This window comes from Peromyscus maniculatus, chromosome 1, assembly GCF_049852395.1.
Source record: "Peromyscus maniculatus bairdii isolate BWxNUB_F1_BW_parent chromosome 1, HU_Pman_BW_mat_3.1, whole genome shotgun sequence".
Classification (NCBI taxonomy): Eukaryota; Metazoa; Chordata; class Mammalia; order Rodentia; family Cricetidae; genus Peromyscus; species Peromyscus maniculatus.
In genome coordinates this window covers 3406376-3424797 of record NC_134852.1, presented here as the reverse complement: position 1 = coordinate 3424797, position 18422 = coordinate 3406376, and the positions used below count along the sequence as shown (strand labels likewise).

General features: G+C 38.5%; 1 protein-coding gene across 1 annotated transcript in view; it reads left to right on the top strand.

Annotated features, from left to right (window-relative positions):
- The first annotated feature begins 5951 nt into the window (after nt 1-5951).
- Nucleotides 5952-18422, top strand: part of LOC102914331 (vomeronasal type-2 receptor 116-like) — a 28371-nt gene continuing 15900 nt past the window's right edge. The window contains exon 1 of the mRNA XM_076570361.1: nt 5952-6223. Coding sequence (XP_076426476.1) covers nt 5952-6223 — 272 coding nt within the window. The remainder of the gene's footprint in view (nt 6224-18422) is intronic.

Sequence of the window (18422 nt, the reverse complement as noted above, 5' to 3'; positions counted from 1 at the left end):
GTGGATGGTGACATTCCTAGCCTGGTGGGCCTGAGTTCTATAAGAAAGCAGGCTGAGCAAGGCAGTAAGCTGCACCACTCCATGGCCTCTGCTTCAGTTTCTGTTTGATTTTGGTCCTGGCTTCCTGCAATGATGGACTCAAATGTGAAAAATATATGCAAAAAATAAGCCCTTCCATCTCCGGCTTGGTTTTTGGTCATGGTGTTTTATTGTGGCAATAGAAACTCTAAGACAAGTTGGTACTAGGAGTGGGATCTTGCTTTGACAGACCTGATCATGTTGTTTTGTAGTTGGATTATGGAGGGACTTTGAAACATTGTATAAGAAAATACTTTGAGTGTTTTTTGAACAGTAGCTTGGAATATAAGAATGTTGAGAGCAATGCAGAAGAAGGAATATGGCTTGTGAAGTTTCAGAGGGAAGTTTCAAGATTCTGTTGGGGCCATTTATTATTTTGAATTAAGATTCTGTGGCCCTGGTTAGCTCTGGCTGAGTAATCAGCTATGATTAACAAAATATCTGAACTACTAAAGTGAAACCTTTGTTTTACTGAGATACTCAATTCTGGTTGTCTGGAGTTGAGAAATTAGTGGTGATGAGGAAGAACCCACGGTCGTGGTGGTGTACACATTTAATCCCAACACTCAGGAGGTAGAGCCAGGCAGATAACTGTGAGTTCAAGGCCAGCCTGAAACCAAAAACACATACAAAAAAAGAGAGGCCCAACATTGCTGAGCTGAAATCCTCTGAGAAGTGGTTTCTGAGAGTACAGAGATGCTGTGTCCCAGAGGCAGTTGTATTTCATGCTGGCCATCAAATTTGATGGTGTGAGAGTCACGCAGGTGGTACTGGTTTTGAAGGCATGATTTGGCCATGGATTCCAGCTGAGACTTGGCACTGTGAGAAGCCAGGAGATGCCATTGGTGAAGGTGGAAGTACACTAGCATTTGAAGGTCCAAAATTAAAGGAATCCCACGAAGAATTTGAGACTTGGAACCATGAAGAGAGTCTATGAGAGTTGTTGATGAAAGTGCAGCCATGTTGCAGCAGAAGACCCAGCATTGCGGTTGATGTCAGTACTGTGGGGTGACTGACAAGAGCAGCAGCAGCTATAGAGTGGAGCCATACCAAGCTTGGAAGGCAAGCTGTGTGTGCTACAGAGGATGGAGTTGAAGAAGTGACCCAAGCCCTTTGGAGAAACCCAGAAGGCAGTAAGTGGTTCCATCATTGGAAATCACACTATTACACAGTTGGAAAGTGGTTTTTATTTGTCAGATAGAGACTTTGCCTTGGGCCTTTCCCTCTAGAAGTAAGGAATTATTTAACCTAATTTTTAATTTTTAGGAGCCCACACTTGAGAGAGTTCAAACTTTTAAAAGCATTTTTTTTTGGGTTTGAAAAGAGACTAGATATGGTAAAGAGAATGATTTTTCAGATAAATGGACTGTTTTTTGAGACAGGATTTCTCTGTGTAGTACTGGCTGGCCTAGAACTCACTCTGTAGATCTGACTGGTTTTGAAATCACAGAGATTCACTTGTCTCTGTCTCCTGAATGCAGGGAGTAAAGGTGTGTGCCACCACTGCCCAGCAGGACTGCTTTTTTTAAAAAAAGATTTATTTACTATGTATAGTGTTTTGCATGTGTGTATTTCTGAATGCCAGAATAATGCACCAGCTCTCATTACAGCTGGTTGTGAGCCAACATGCAATTGCTGGGATTTGAACTCCAGATCTCTGGAAAATCTGCCAGTACTCTTAACCTCTGAGTGAAATTTTAGTGTGTTCCATTGTGGGACACTTAAAACTGTGGGACATTTTAAATTTACTCATGTTTTTAAAAGTATTTCTTTTTTTATGTGCATTGGTGTGTTGCCTGAATATATATTGGTGTCAGGTTATTGGATCCCATGAAACTAAAGTTACAGAGAGTTGTAAGCTGCCATGTTGGAGCTGGGACTTGAACCCAGGTTCTCAGGAAGAATAACCAGTGCTGTTAAATGCTGAGCCATCTCTCCAGGCTCTACTTAGAATTTAATGTGAGATCTTGGGGATGAATGGGAAAGGAAAGGTAACTTTGTGGTGATGTATTTGTGTGTCAAGATGATATGGGGGTCAATTGTGCTGGATGGTTTTCTAACAACTTGACACATCTGACTCATCACATCTAAAGTCATCTGAGAAGAGGGGACATCAAGTAAAAGAATGCCTTCAGCTCCTAAGAACACAGGGCCAGCTCTTCCACATGAACCAGGCATTGCTGGGTGAGGGGAAGGGGAGGAAGCAAGCTCATGCCCCTCCATGCCACCTCCAGACAGATGGATACTAGGGAGAGCATGTCCTGTAGCAATAGGAATGGGAGAACTATACCTGACCCTCAGCAGCTGCAACACTTGGGATAGCAAACCCTATAACTCATGAGAAAAGCAGAATATAGCCAACCTTGTTAGTGTGGTTATGGATGAGCCAGCTTAAAAATTGTGAGCATGGGAGATCTGTCCCTGTTACACATTTGTCTTGAGGTGGTATCTTGGAGGAGAGTTACCCCCTTCTCCTACACCCCTCAATATGTGGGGCAAGTGATAGAGCTGGTGTTGTGGTCATAGAGTGGGAGAGCTACACCTGAACCCCACCAGCCACAACACTTGGGAGAGCAGGCCCTGCACCTCTCTAGTGCAGCACAATGGATCCATCCTTGTTAGTGTAGGTGTGTGAGCCAGCCCCGAAATTGTAAACATGGAACAGTTGTCCCCATTTGACATCTGGTAGACAAATCCTACAGCTTCCCAGGCCCAGACCCAAGGATATGACTTATCCTTCCCCACTATTTACCCCATCTATGATCTGCTGGAGTTTGTGATGAGACCTGTTCTGTAGACCTAAAGTCTCAAGATTTCTGAGGTTGGAAGGATGTTAATCTGAGTATTCCATTGTTGTAACAGGTCTTGACCCCACAGATTCATTGCTATGTTAGCCACATATGGTTTTAATTCTCCTCGCTGTCCTTCTGGACCTATACATTGGAGCCATCTTGCACTATGTTTCACTTGAGATAATGTTCCAATTCCTAACAGTTGAACATTTACCTCCTGAAGAGGCCAAGTTGGATGCCAGAATTCTGGTGCAATTATGGTCATGTCAGCACCTATAGCTACTAGACCAGACTACAAATCACCATTTATTTTTATTGTAAATTTTGGTCTTTGTTCATTTATATAAGTTTGCCAAATAATTTTCTTTATGTTTTCTCCTGAATTTTCTGTTCTCCTTTTCTCAGTTGTTCCATTACTCCGAGTACCCTTGTTTATTCCAATAGGCATTTGGTTATTCAATTGATCTGAGTAGGGGTTTCTTCTATGACTGCAGGAAAGTTCTAAACTGGATTTGCTGTGGAGGCCTGCCTGAGGCCCCTCTGGGAGTTTCCTGAAGAGGGAGGAAAGTATTACCTTTCCTGTCCCTTGTTGATCTACATTCATTGGTCCAGTGTTTTCCCTTACCACAACTTCTGCATACTCCAGAAGGAAGAGGCATTCTGTTGCCATTGTTCCTTAAAGAAATATTGTTTCTAGGAATGCCCTGTTTATAGTCCCTTTTCCAATGTCTGTAGCTGGAGGGCTTCTCTCCAGGTTCCCCAAGCCCCGCAGTCCCACAATCCACTTATAAAATAATCACTCAGACGCTTATATCACTTATAAACTGTATGGCCATGGCAGGCTTTCTGCTAACTGTTCTTTTATCTTAAATTAACCCATTTTTATAAATCTATACCTTGCCACGTGGCTGGTGGCTTACCGGCATCTTTACAGGTTGCCTCTCCTGCCCGTAGCTGCAGTGTCTCTCCCCTCAGCCTTCCGCTTCCCAGAATTCTCCTCTCTCCTTGTCCCACCTACTTCCTGCCTCGTCACTGGCCACCAGTGTTTTATTTATATAGAACAATATCCACAGCAAATGTCCTTGCTTCCCACATCCAAAACATCTGACATTCCTCAAACCTCTTGAAATGGCTTCTCCTATGCACATATCATGGACTTGAGCCTCAACATTAACTGTGTCTATAATCCAATCTTCCAAGGGTGCAGATCTTGCTTTTAATGGCTTGATTATTCTCTTGCATGCTGCATTTTCCTCCTCAAAAGCCAAAGATTCAATTATTATCTGACTAGCTTCTGCATTCAGGACCATTCTCTTTACTGCTGAAGACAGTCTTTGTAAGAAATCTGTGAAAGATTCTTTCCAGCCCTGTATAACCTTTGTACATGACTCAGTTATGTTTCCTGGTTCCTCAACTCTGTCCCATGCATTTAAGGCTTCCATTCAACATAGAATTAAGGTTTGGATATCATATAAACATTGTTTTTGTACTGCAGCATTTTGGCCTCCTCCAAAAAGCTGATTCTGGAAGACTTGTGTACCTTTATCCCTACATTGTTTTGGTATGTTTTTAGATTCCTCATTCAACCACATTTGCCACTGGAGCTGTTGTCTGGTTTCCAGAACAGCATGTACCAGCTCCTGCCAGTCCTGTGGTATAATCCTATTATGGGTTAACCAGGAATTTTACATGTGCTTTACATATGGGGAATGCATGCCATAAGATACTATGAACATCTACTCCAATTACATCTGTCTATATCTGCATCACATGAAAATGCCACACTAAATCCCATTATGTTATGCACTAATTTAAAAACTAACAATAATTAGTAGAAAGCAAGAATTAATCCTGGTTGCTGTGATCAATACAGATTCAGTTTTGAAATATGAAATTTCTCATTTTCATATGAACATCTACTCCCATCACATCTGTCAATATTCACATCTTAGACAGTCTTAGGCAGCTCATCACAGAACTTGGGGGCCATGCATGTGTTAAATGTTGATTTTTAAATATTGCACAAGATCCAGAGAACACCAGCCCTGTGTACCTCATCTCCAGTACTAAATAACATCTAGCATCCTCCACACCAACTAATTGCCCCACATTTGTAGTCTTTGCTCTGTAGTCCACATCATCTAAAGGTGTTTCCTCAGCCCACACTCATCAATGAGCTCTCCCACTGGCAACACATATTCTAGAATGCAGCCAAAATATATGAGCATGACAATGGGATAAGAACAGCTTACACATTGAACACAGGCTTTATCCCAGTTACTAATGGGTTCTAAGCTACTGGACACAGTTCTGCTTTGGAGTCACTACTGGGTTCTAATATAAGCATAAATGAATAGATAATGAAGGATAAATTTGAAGAAACAGGCCATCAGAAGCAACTGACGTCAGGGAAGAAGTTCATGATTCATAACTCAAATGCTCAGCTTAATTTCTCATGGATAATGATGGCCTGGGCATTTCTGAACACAGTATAAGACAAGAATTTCTAGATTTGACCTGATTGTTGGAGCTTCTTAAAATGGAGCACAGGGATACTGGTTGGTTATTGGGTCTCTGTGAGAGATGTAGCATAGGCCATACTGCTTATGCTCTATGAATGGTGGATGCCGTACACATGAGACTGAGGCTTTCTCATTTGCACTCTGGAATAGAACACACAGTGTGTCCACATGAACTTTGATTGTCATAGGTCGTTTCAATTCTTTACCTTAACATCTAACTCTCCATCTTCTGATACATTCTGCTGAGATCATTTCTAAAGGTGTTCAAACAAATAACACATTGACTCTGTACTGGGACCAATCTGCCCAAATTGCTTTCTCCCATGGGCCTCAATACCCAGGGATATGAGGTGATGTCACAGGACCTGAGGCTGAGATGTCATCAGATTATTTTCCAACCCACATTTATTACCTCTGCTGTGGACGTCAGCTGCAGAGCCTTAGGTCAGAAAGTGCTAGACATTTCTCCAGAGTAGTGGAGCCATCTGGAGAGCAAGGCATCTCATCCACATAAGTGATCTCTCCAGTAGGCAGCAGACATAAAAGCAGATGTGTATACATGGTTATCCATTTGATAAACTGGTGTGCATCCACAGACCACACAACTGGCTTAGAGATTTGGAGACAGGACCTGATGCTCACTCTGCATTTCTTCTTCTGGCTCCTGAACATCCCCCTCCTCATGTCCAACCTCACTCACCCCAAGTGCTTTTGGAGAATGAAGCAGAATCAAGACAAGCATGGAGAGGTGGTGCGAGGTTGTGTCTTTTACCTTCTTGCTGTGCCTGTATTGTTGGACAAAGAGCATTCCAACTTTGTCCTGAATGTGATGTAAGTGTGTTTGCATTTTTCATGTAAATGTCATGATATATAATGTGTAATAGGTGTGTGAATGGGCAGAGAAATGCTGGTAGCTTATGTCATTTCTCCCAATCCTATCACTAAAACCGATGCAAAATATGTTTTGATATTTAAAAATCACTTTTTTCCCCACTATCAAGCTGTGAGACTTTTAAAATTTTCTTCCAAGTAGCCTCCATTTACAAGGCTGACAGGAAAATTAAAAACAACATTCATTAATTTGATTGATCATAGGCAGCCTTCCTTTTCACAGGTGCCCTTTTGAGGTAGACAGTGGTGTAAGACAAGAAGCTCCAGAGTACTACATTGAGTTCAGTAGTCACAAGGTGCATTCCTGTCTCTTCCAGAGTCTGCTAATGTTACTTCTAAAAGTGTGAGACTCCTAGTGAAGAAGCAGGGTCTCCAATATTTGTGCCATTCTTCACTAGAGAAAGTATTCATGTAGCCATTCAGTTAAGTTTTCAGATACTCTGCATGTGGTCACTCCACACCTCTGAAGCTGCAAGGGGGAAGGATGTATGAGATCTGTCTACTATGAGGTACTTGGTGTGTCCTTTGTCCTTTCTCACTCTAACACATGCACAGTTACAGACTTTTAAGGATTACAAAGGTCAGGTCTACCTCTATCTTCAAAGTCAAAAAGGAATGTCTGCATTTCAAATGTTATGTTTTTATTCTGAAAAAGCCAGGGCATTGCTTATAGTGGTGACTGCTTACTCCCCTTCTGACTTGCTATAGTGGCAGGACCTGCCTGTGGTAGCTGTCAACATTTGAGAAGTGGCATGGAGAAGCTACACACTGGGTCATCTCTGCTACTATAAAATATGTATGTGTCTGATGTTTTTAAGTCTAAATGTTTTATTCTCTGATACTTGTCTTTACATCTATTCCTCTTTTTTTGTGTCTTTTTTTGTTAAGGAATTTTAAAAATTATTTTACATACCAACCATGTATCTCCGTCTCTTCCATCCTCTCTCCCCTCCAGGTTTCTCCCTAAGCAAACCACTGTTCATTCCCTCCTCCAATAAGGTGTCCTCCATGGGGATTTAGCAGAGCCTGGTACATTCAGTAGAGGCAGGCCCAAGGCCCTCTCCCTGCATCAAGGCTGTGAAAGGTGTCCCATCAGATAGTGCGCTCCAAAAATCCCCCTCCTGTGACGGGATGGATCCTGATCCTACTGCCAGGGGGCCCGTTAATCAGATCAAGTTACACAACTGTCTGCCTTATGCAGAGAGCCTACTCCAGTCTCATGTAGGCTCCACAGCTGTTGGGCAAAGTTCATGAGGTCCCACTATTTTGGTTTGTTTTCTCTGTAGATTTCCCCATCATGATCTTGATGCCCCTTGCTCATAGAATCCCTGTTTCCTCTCTTCGAATAACTTGTGGAGCTTGGCCTGGTGCTTGGCTATGGATCTCTGAGAGTGCTTTTAATAGTTGCTGGATGAATGCTCTATGATGACAGATAGGGTATTCACTGATGTGATCACTGGAGTAAGGAGGTTTAGGCACCCTCTCCACTATTGCTAGTAGTCTAAGCTCAGGTGTTTTGTGGAATTTGAGAACTTCCCTAGTACTCAGTTTCTAGCTATCCCCATGATGTCTCCCTTTGTCATGGTATCTCTTTCATTGCTCCCCCACTCCTTCCCAATTCCAGCTCAACTATCCCGTTCCCTTATGTTCTCTTAATTAATTTTTGAAAGGAATTATTTTCACAATATTGAGTATATATATATATATGTATATATATATATATATATATATGTGTGTGTGTGTGTGTGTGTGTGTGTGTGTGTGTGTGTGTGTGTAAGATTTCCCCATCTACTAATGATATATTCAGTTTCTTCAATATTTTAAAGTTTTCATTATTGATGTCCTTCAAGTTTTCATTAAGTTTACTTTACCATATTTCTGAGACAATTGTGAACGTGGCTTTCTTAATTTCTTTCACAGCAAATGTGTTCTTTGTATGTAGGGAAGCAACTGAGTTTTGTGGTAATTTTTATCCTGTCATTTTGATATAAATAATTTTCTGTGGATTGTTTAAGATCTCAAATATGGAAGCCTGTTGTTGGTTTCTCTTTTGTTCTTTGATACAAAAAGAGTTTGAATTTTTGTTCCAAGTATTTTTTGCATCTAGCCAGATGAGACTGTGATTCATTTATTAGGCCATTTATGCAATACACTACATTAATCGATTTCCTTATCCTGATCCACTGTTGCAACTCTGGAAAGAAGCCTACAATCACTGTGAATGATTTAAAAGTACTATATTAAGAATTTACAAATAGCTGCTCATGATGGAGCATGTCTGTAATCTTAGTACTCTGGAGGCAGATATAAGCAGTCTCTGGTGAGTTCAAGACCAATATTGTCTATATAGTGAGTACCAAGATAGCCAGGAAGACATAAACGACCCTGTCTGAAAAAGAAATGAGTGTTTTATTAAATGACCATATAAGTTTTGCTTTGTATAAATCTTGTTTGGACATCAGAACGACATTGCCTTCATATCTATATCTAGATAGTACTTCATTCATTTCTTCTGAATGGAATAATTTAGTAGCTCAATTGCATTGGTGTTAGTTATTGAAATACTTATTTGCATCTAGCAGTGACTACTACTAGTCTGGTGGGTTTATAGTTGGAAGATGATATTTTATATAACTGTTTCAATCTCAATCCTTACAGTAAATTTCCTTAAGGTGTTTGCCACATTTTGGTTTAATTTTTTTTAGTATCTCAAATGCATATGAACACCAAGCAAATAATAGCCAAATTAAAAATAGGGTAAAGTATTAATCAATGAGATCTCAGAAGATTAAACACAAATGTCTGAACAAAACTTAAAGAAATCATTCGCAGCTATCACAGATATGCAAATAAATACTACTTTGAAAATTCCTCTTAAATCAATCAGAATGTCCAAGACCAATAATACAAATGACAGCATATGCTGGTGAGGATTCCGGGAGTGAGGAACATTTATTGATTGCTTGTCGGGGTAAAAACATGTGCAGCCAGTATGGAAACCAGTGTGAGAATTCCTCATGAGGTTGTGAATCTATCTACTTCAAAATCCAGCAATATTATTCTTGGAAACATACTCAAAGAATTCTGCATCTTGCTACACAGATACTTGTTCATCATTTTCATTCTTGTTCTATTTATAATTGTTGGAAATTGTAAGCATCCTAGAATCTCACCAAATGAGGAATGGTTAATGAAATCATAGCACATTTGAACTATGTGGTTTTTTTGTTCAGTTGTAATTTTTTAAAAGTAATTCCTGAACAATGGCAGAGGCCCACCGTCAGACCCTGTTCTGTGTTTGGGGAATCCTACTGGAGAGAGAGAGAGAGGAGCGTAGGAGCCGGAGCCACCAAGGACATCACAAGAAAACTCACAGAAACATCTAACCTGTGATCATGGGAGCTCACAGAGACTGAACCAACAACAGGGAGCCTGCATGGTAGTGACCTAGGTGTTCTGTACGTGTGTGATAGTTGTGTAGCTTTGTCTTCTTGTGGAACTCCTAACAGTGGGAACAGGGGCTATCTCTGACACTGTTGCTGGCTATGGGACCCTACTCCTTATCCTGGGCTGCCTTAATACAAAGGAAGGTGCTTAGTCTTCCTGATACTTGATATGGCAAAATTTGTTGATAACTATTGGAGGCCTGACCCTTTCTGAATGAAAAGTAGGAGGAGTGGATGAGGGCGGGGAAGAAGTGAGGTGAGAGAAAGCCTTGGATGAGAGGAGGGAGGGGAAACTGTGGTCAGGATATAAAATAATAAATAATCTTTATTTAAGGAATTGCTGAAATTACCAAGTAAATATTGAACGTAGTGAAAATCATCTTGAGGAATGTACCGAAGACCCCACCGCCCAAAAGAAGACAAATATGTGTTTTCTTTTTCATGTGACTATTAGTTTTTAAAACTTGGATATGCATGCTACCATCTGAATAACCACAGTAGTCAAGAAAGTAGTAAGAGGTCAGCGTAGAGAGGATCTATCATGGAAGAGAAAATGGAACATACTTTTATGCAGAGATACAGGAAAAACTAGAATTAGAGGATTAAATAGGGAGGGAATGGCAGAGAGTGGTAATTGTGGGTGTGTTTAGAAGGACAATTCACACTCAAGGCCATTTGAAAACTATTGGGATACTTGCTACTTGGAAGGTTCCTAAAGTATTCACACATGTGTAAAGGAAGTCTGAATGGAATCACCAAATCAAGGGGGAACAGTGCCCCAGCTAGACATTTTCTGCACCAAATATTTATCTAATGCCAGAAACAGGTAACATATCTTCGTGAGTCATTAGTCAAAGGGGATCCATGGAAACTACCAAACATCATTGACTATTTCCAAGGCTATGGGTTACTCTACACAAGTTTCTGTTAAGGCTTTATTGTAGAAGACACCACACATTATTTCTGTTTTTATTATTTATTTATTTATTTATTTATTTATTTATTTATTTATTTATTATTTTATTTTACAATACGATTAAGTTCTACATAACAGCCACATATTCTCTTGTTCTCCCCTTTCCTGCCCCCTCCCTTTCCCCCCAGCCCACCCCCCATTCCCACCTCCTCCAGAGCAAGGCCTCCCCCGAGGACTGAGATCAACCTGATAGACTCAGTCCGGGCAGGTCCAGTCCCCTCCTCCTAGATTGAGCCAAGTGTCCCTGCATAAGTCCCAGGTTTCAAACAGCTAGCTCATGCAATGAGTCCAGGACCTGATACCACTACCTAGCTGCCTCCCAAACAGATCAAGCCAATCAACTGTCTCACCTATTCAGAGGGCCTGATCCAGTTGGGGGCCCCACAGCCTGTGGTTCATAGTTCATGTGTTTCCATTCGTTTGGCTATTTGTCCCTCATTATTTCATTAAACATGGAGTAATCAAGCTAGTGCTTGTACTGACTTGCATTTATGGTACTGGAAAGTATTCTTCATTCTACCAGAGGAGAATTGTAACTACCAATCCAGCTACAGACTTTGTGATCTATAGTGATGACCTGCCTGTATGATATATAAGTACAATAATGACATAAATACTAGGGGTTTAACCAAGCAATGTCTGACTGGATTTAATGTCCAGTCCATGAAATGGAACCCGACCTGACATGGATAAAGTTTCCCAGAACCTCAGTATATATATATATATATATATATATATATATATATATATATATATATATATATATATATATATATATATATATGAAAATCTAGTACTATTATTCTGTTTAAGAAACTCAGCAATAAATTGAATCCTAAGATATTCTGCTATGCTCATTAAGCAGTTCCTCACTCAGCTCTCATCAGAGAAGATGCTTCTTGTAGTCAATGGGAACTAACCCAGAAATCCACAACTGGAGAGTGTGTGCAGAGAGCAAGGAACTTTGGAGCACATTGTCTTCAGTGAGTTGTCTCATCAATTCCTTCAACTCAAGGCTCAGAGATCTATGTGGAAGAGGAGACAGACAGAATTATGAGTCAAAGGTGATGGATAACTCCAAGGAAGCATTGTCTTCCAGACACAATGGCACTCACACATATATAAGCTCACTCAGACTGTGTGAGCATGCCCAAGACCTGTTGAAGTTCAAATTATACGAGTTCAGATGATGTCTCATCATTGTGAGGAGCAAGTGGACACCACTTCTCATCCCTAAAAAAGAAGCTATGTGAAACTGATACCTGCTTTGAAAAGGAAAATCTGTTTTCTCCAGTGGAGTCTCACTGAGTATATTATTAGACAAATGTCAGGACCAGTTACATGCACAGGATTGGTTGAATAACACAAAATGGACAGAATGGTATTTTTTTGTAGACTTTTTGTCATAATTTGCTTCCCTTTATCTTCTTTGTGTATTTGTTTGTTTCTTTTTCATTTTTTTGTATTTATTATTATATTTTTATTTATTTTCTTGATTTTACATTCCACCCAAAGGTTCTCCTCCCTTCCCTCTTTCTAGGTGCCTCCTCCTTTATCCTCTAACCTCACAATATCCAATCCTCCTTCACTGTTATTTTTTAGATATAGGCAGGAATCCCCTGGATATCAGTGAGTCCTGGTGTATCAAGCTGCAGTGAGAGCAGGCACCCATTCTTCTCCCAAAGTTGGATGTAGATGTAAAAATCTTATTAAATAAGAAACACAGAGCCAAATTCAGAGTTAAAAGCCCAAGAGGTCAGAGCAGTAGCTAAGAACTGATACTAAAATCCCTTTCTTACCCTTCACTGCTGCTGCTGTCCTTCCCCTCAGCAAGAGACCTACTTCCTGTGTATCTGTCTTTTTATTGACTTTCTGTTGTGCTTCTCATTGGTTGTAAACCCAACCACATGACCTCCACATCACTACCTGTCTATACAGACTTCCAGGTCTTCTATGGTTGGTATGGAGATTAAAGGTGTGTGTCTCCATGCTGGCTGTATCCTTGAACATACAGAGATCTGTCTGTATTGTGATCGGGATTAAAGATGTGTGCCACCAATGCCTGGCTCTTGCTATGGCTTGCTATTAGCTCTGAACCTGAGGCAACTTTATCTATTAACATACAAATAAAATCTCATTTCAGCACATGTAAAATATCACTGTATTTCCCCATTTCTATTTTAATGAAAGGAAAAAAGTTATAACTAATATTAGAAAAACTATATACAAAAATACAATAACTATATTCCATATATACAAGCAATAAATACCCAAACAATGTCTAGTCCATTTGCATTTGACAAATTCAGAGAAAATAATTCCATAATCTCTCCTATTTTGGTAAGTCCAAAATGTACCTGATTCACTTTCTATCCTAACTTATATTACTAACAGAACTATCTTATAATGTCTTTCAAATTTATAAACTTACTCTTCAGTGAGTTTCTTTTCTAAAATCCTTAACAAGAAAAACTGTAACTATCTAAACTGTAAGTATAACTCCCTCAGAGACCTAAGAAGGAAATATTACCTAACAAAAATAAAAACAGGAAATGCATTCAAGCAGCTTCCAAAATAAAATGTGAGTTGACATAAACAGGCAGCTGCCTGGACAGTTATCCAGGGTTTCTCCACAGCATTGGGGCATCAACTTCAGCCTATAGGCTTAGCGTATCTGACAGAGACTCATTTGTGAACCAGGATATACACAGGGTCAACAGTTTGACCTCACATTTGGTGAGAGGAGTCCATGTACCAGAACCACATAAATTCCAGTAGTGTCATGTCATGATTCATGATTCTAAATTCTGGAAATTGTTGATGTTTTTTGCATTCGGCTGTCCATTCTTGTTGGCTCTCTCTCTCTCTCTCTCTCTCTCTCTCTCTCTCTCTCTCTCTCTCTCTCTCTGTGGCTTTTTCTCAGCATCCCATTCTTCCCCACATCCCTCTATTAAATGTCAGTCTACTATTGAGAGGCGTGAGTTTAGTTACTCTTCAAGAATAACTGTTTCAGCTGCTCTTCCACTGCACATCAGAAGTCATCAGTCCACTGCCTGTTCAGCTGCCTCAGAAGAAAAGGGCACTGTGCCTTTTTGGATTGCAAAGGCCACTTCAGGCATGGTGCCATATTGTCCTGGCCTCAGAAGATGCCTTTTGTTAAAGCCACAACCACACTTGTTTTGGCAAGAATCGGTACTCCTCTATTTCATGTCCTGTCTGTCCTGTTTGTCAGCAGTTGATTCAAGGATACTTTGTTGTTCAGTGGCTAACTTTTGCCACAATGAAAGTTAACTCCATAAGCAGTTTCTTCAATGCCCATATTTTCTCTGAAGTAAGGTGGCACTGCCAGGAGCCAACATGTCTCATAGTCAATAACAAAATAAGAAAAATTTTCTAAGTTACTAAAACATTTTAAATGCCATAATTTTTAGATCACTGAAGGGTTTGAAGATGACCTTTCTGTCTAAAATATATCCGTTTGATCTTGAAAACACACCTAATGTGACTACAAGTCCGATTGTATTGTATAACTACTAACTTTCATTTCTTTATATCCTAATAGTTGGTAATAATTAATATTCAAGGATCAGCAAATTGCATTACATTGTTAAATGAATGATATAAGTACAATATCTTGAACAAGATAAGAAATATACATATAGCATTTTTGAACAATATCAATCTCAATATATATAATTTGCATTCAATATAAAAAAATCCAATCCAATGTAAAGTATTTAAAACTAGTAACTGTCTTTTTTTAAAAAACAAGAATATTAAATCTAATCTCTTTTGCTTAGTCCTATTCCTAACCCTTAACAAGAACTTGTAATCAACCCTCCTAAAAAAATGAAAATTATCCCATACCCAAAACCCATTTAAAGACTGAAAATCCACCCGCCGAATACCACCTCTTTGGGAATATGGGTGTCATAATCTTAAAATTGCTTCTTGCTGGATATGGGTGAAGATATCTTTATTCTGAAAAGAAAAAAATTTGGATTAATTGTCAAATTCTCAGAAAGGTAGCTATATCCTTTTGTTGTACAGTTTGAGCATAATGCCAAAGTTCAAGGCTTAACTCAAGTCCTTATTCAAGTTGAATTGGATCATCTCAGCTAGCTATCTCAAAATTTCTCTGAGCAGTTTGTTTTCCAAAGTTGATCTGTAGATGATGTTTGTCAGCTTAGTGGTATTATTACTGTTCATGTGGAATTATTGTTGCTGTGGGGCCCCATCTTCTTCCTGGAGACTTCACTTGATGTTAGACCTGGCCATGATTTCCTGCAGAAAACTGATAAGAAACTCGAACACAAAGACATGTATAGGTAGCTAGCTGAAGCCCTTTTTTTAGAATTAGTTAGTACTCTATATGACCATTCATATCTTAACAAAGTTTAATATATATATAAATATATACATATATAATATATATTTATATAATATATATTTTAAGATTTATAAATGTGTTCTTATATATTTATAAGATTTATATATATATATTAATCTTATAAATTTTGATATAAAATTCATTCTTTAAAAAAAGTTTATAGAATCAGAATTGAATCAAAGAATTGAGATTAGTAGTAATAGAATAATCCCTTAATTAATTTTTTTTTTCTCCTGTCCCCTATCAGAAGACGGTTCCTTCTTCTGGCATGTTACAGAGAGTTTGTATTTTGCTTTTAACAACATGTTTGTGTTTAAAGAAGGAGAGAGCCATTCTCCAACTCCAGAGCCAGCATTGAATTTTAATTGAACTGGGACTACAAGATCAATAGTGTTAAATATCTTTAGAGAAGAGCAGAAACAAACATTTAGGAAGAATTATGAAATTTTATACATGACAGAACAATAGATCATTTTGCTCTTTTTCTTGGGACAGATGATTTGTCTTTTTTCTTCAGTTGTCTCATTTGTCCAGTGTTCTTCAGATTCCGTAGCCTTCATTATCCTAAAAGACAAAAACAAAACCCTTTTTCCAAGACTAATTTTGGGGAGGTTTCCCTTTGGAAAGTTATTATCTGATTAATTGAAAAGGCATTTATTAATGGTATAAGTTAGTTTAATTTAAATTGGATGGTTATGCTGGTTGATGAACTATCACCTCCTCTAATTAAGACGTCTCTCTTGTACAAATCTGATCTTTATCAATTTTCATGGTATCCACAGCTTATATTCTCCTGTAGAAACAAAAGCAAAACCTTGTCCCAACGTAACACATATCCTGGTTTCCATTCTGAGGTCAGCACATCCTTAAAATATATAGGTTGATTTAATTCTGTAGTTTTTTCTATTATCCAATGTCTCTCTGAAGCTGTTGCTCCTTTCTCATTAGCACTGAGAAAATTCAAAGTTAATAAGCATATGCAGTCTATTTCTGGGGGTTTTTGTACCCCTTTCTGTTTATTTAGCATATCCTTTAGAGTTCTGTCTGATCTTTCTATTACTGCTTGGCCTGTAGGATTATGTGGTATACCTGTAATATGCTTTATATTGTAATAAGCAAAAAACTGTTTCCTTTTAACAGAGACATATGCTGGAGCATTGTCAGTTTTAATTTGACAGATATACCCATGATGGCCATAACTTCTAGCAAATGAGTGATTACAGAATCAGCTTTTTCAGAACTCAAAGCAGTTGCCCATTGAAATCCTGAATCAATATTAATGGTATGGTGTACATATTTCAATTTTCCAAATTCTGCAAAGTGAAACACATCCATCTGCCAGGTTTCATTCCTCTGGTTACATCCTGCTGGTAATGGTGTCTGATTGTAAAAGGAACAAGTAGGACATTTCCTTAAAATTTCCTTGGCTTTTTGCCAGGTTATGGAAAAATCTTTTTTTAAACCTTTACTATTGACATTATGGGTTTTTTAATGAAATTCTGAGGCCTCCAGCACATTTCCTATCAATAATTTATCAATCTCATCACTTCCCTGTGCTAGAGGGCCTGGCAGACTAGTATGGGATCGGATGTGAGTTACATATAAAGGATGACTTCTTTTCCTGATTGTATCTTGTAACTGAATAAATAGTGAAGTTAATTCTGACTCATCAGGTATAAATTCTGCAGTCTCAATATGAAATACCACTCATTCCACATACTGCGAGTCAGTAACTGTTGAGAGGTTCTGAAAAATCCATTAATACCAACATAATAGCATACAATTCTGATTTTTGAACTGAATTATAAGGACTTTGAACCACTTTATTTAAATTTTCTGATTTGTAACCTGCCTTTCCTTGTTTGTTGGCATGTGCATAAAATGTACAAACTCTGGATCAAGGAAAAATCCAATCAGCTCTCTTTATAAGACCAATTCTATCATTTTGGGATATTTGCAGTTAAGTTTCTCAAAAAAAATTACTGCAAGCTCTTTGCCAACGTTCAGTTTCTGTCCATAACTTTTCAATGCCCCCCTTAGTTAAAGGACCAACAATTTCTGCTGGGTCTATTCCTGCTAATTGACAAAGTCTCAATTTTCCTTTCAAGATTAAGTCAGAGATTTTTTCCACATAAATTTTTAATATTTTATTTGATTTCTTTGGTAAAAATATCCATTCCAATATAATATCTTCCCTCTGCATTAATATTCCTGTAGGAGAATTCCTAGAAGGTAAAATAACCAAAATGCAATCCGGGTTTGGATGGATACAACCCACGTGTCCTTCATGTCAGGACCAATTCTTTCTCAGCTTCAGGTGATAATTCTCTTGGACTATTTAAGTCTTTGTCACCTTCTAAGGTTTTGAAGAAATTATTAAGTTCATCATTTCTTACCACAATAATAGTTTGTAGATGAGAAATGTCTCCAAATAATCGTTGAGAGTCATTAAGATTCTGTATGTAATCAATCTTTCCTAATTTACACTTTTTGGGGTCTAATTTTTTGTAGACCTATTTTATATCCTAAGTAATTAATAGAATCTCCTCTTTGTATCTTTACAGGTGCAATATGTAATCCCCAGCAAGGCAAAATTTACTTTACTTCCTCAAACATTCTTTCTAAAGTATCTGTATTTGGGTCGGCTAGTAACACATTATCCAAATAATGATAAATTATAGATTTAGAAAATTTTTTAACCTATTACTTCCAATGATTGTTGTAGAATATATTGGCACAGGGTTGGGCTATTCAACATTCACTGTGGGAGGACCCTCCATTGATATCTCTTAACTGGTTGAGAATTATTGTAAGTAGGCACTGTGAAAGCAAATCTTTCTGTCTTTTTCTTGTAAGGATATTGAAAAGAAACAGTCTTTTAAAACAATAACTATGAGAGTCCATCCTTTTGGTAACAGAGTAGGCAAAGGAATTCCAGATTGTAGAGAGCCCATTGGCTGAATTGATTTGTTAATTGCTCTAAGGTCTGTTACTATTCACCATTTACCAGATTTCTTTTTAATAACAAATACAGGAGAATTCCAAGGGCTGGTTGATTCTTCAATATGCAGAGCATTTAACTGTTCTTCTACCAGCTCTTCTAAAGACTGGAGTTTCTCTGTTGTTAAAGGCCATTGCTGAACCCATGCAGGCTTGTCTGTTAACCATTTTAAAGGTAGAGCTGTTGGTGTGTCTGGATGATCATCAGTTGTTGTGCTCTATTCTTATATAATATGCATGGCTGGTGACCACCCATTAAAACAATATCTTCTAATATTTCTCTCAAAAACATGTGCTAGCTTATGATTTGTTTCTGAGATTGGAGGG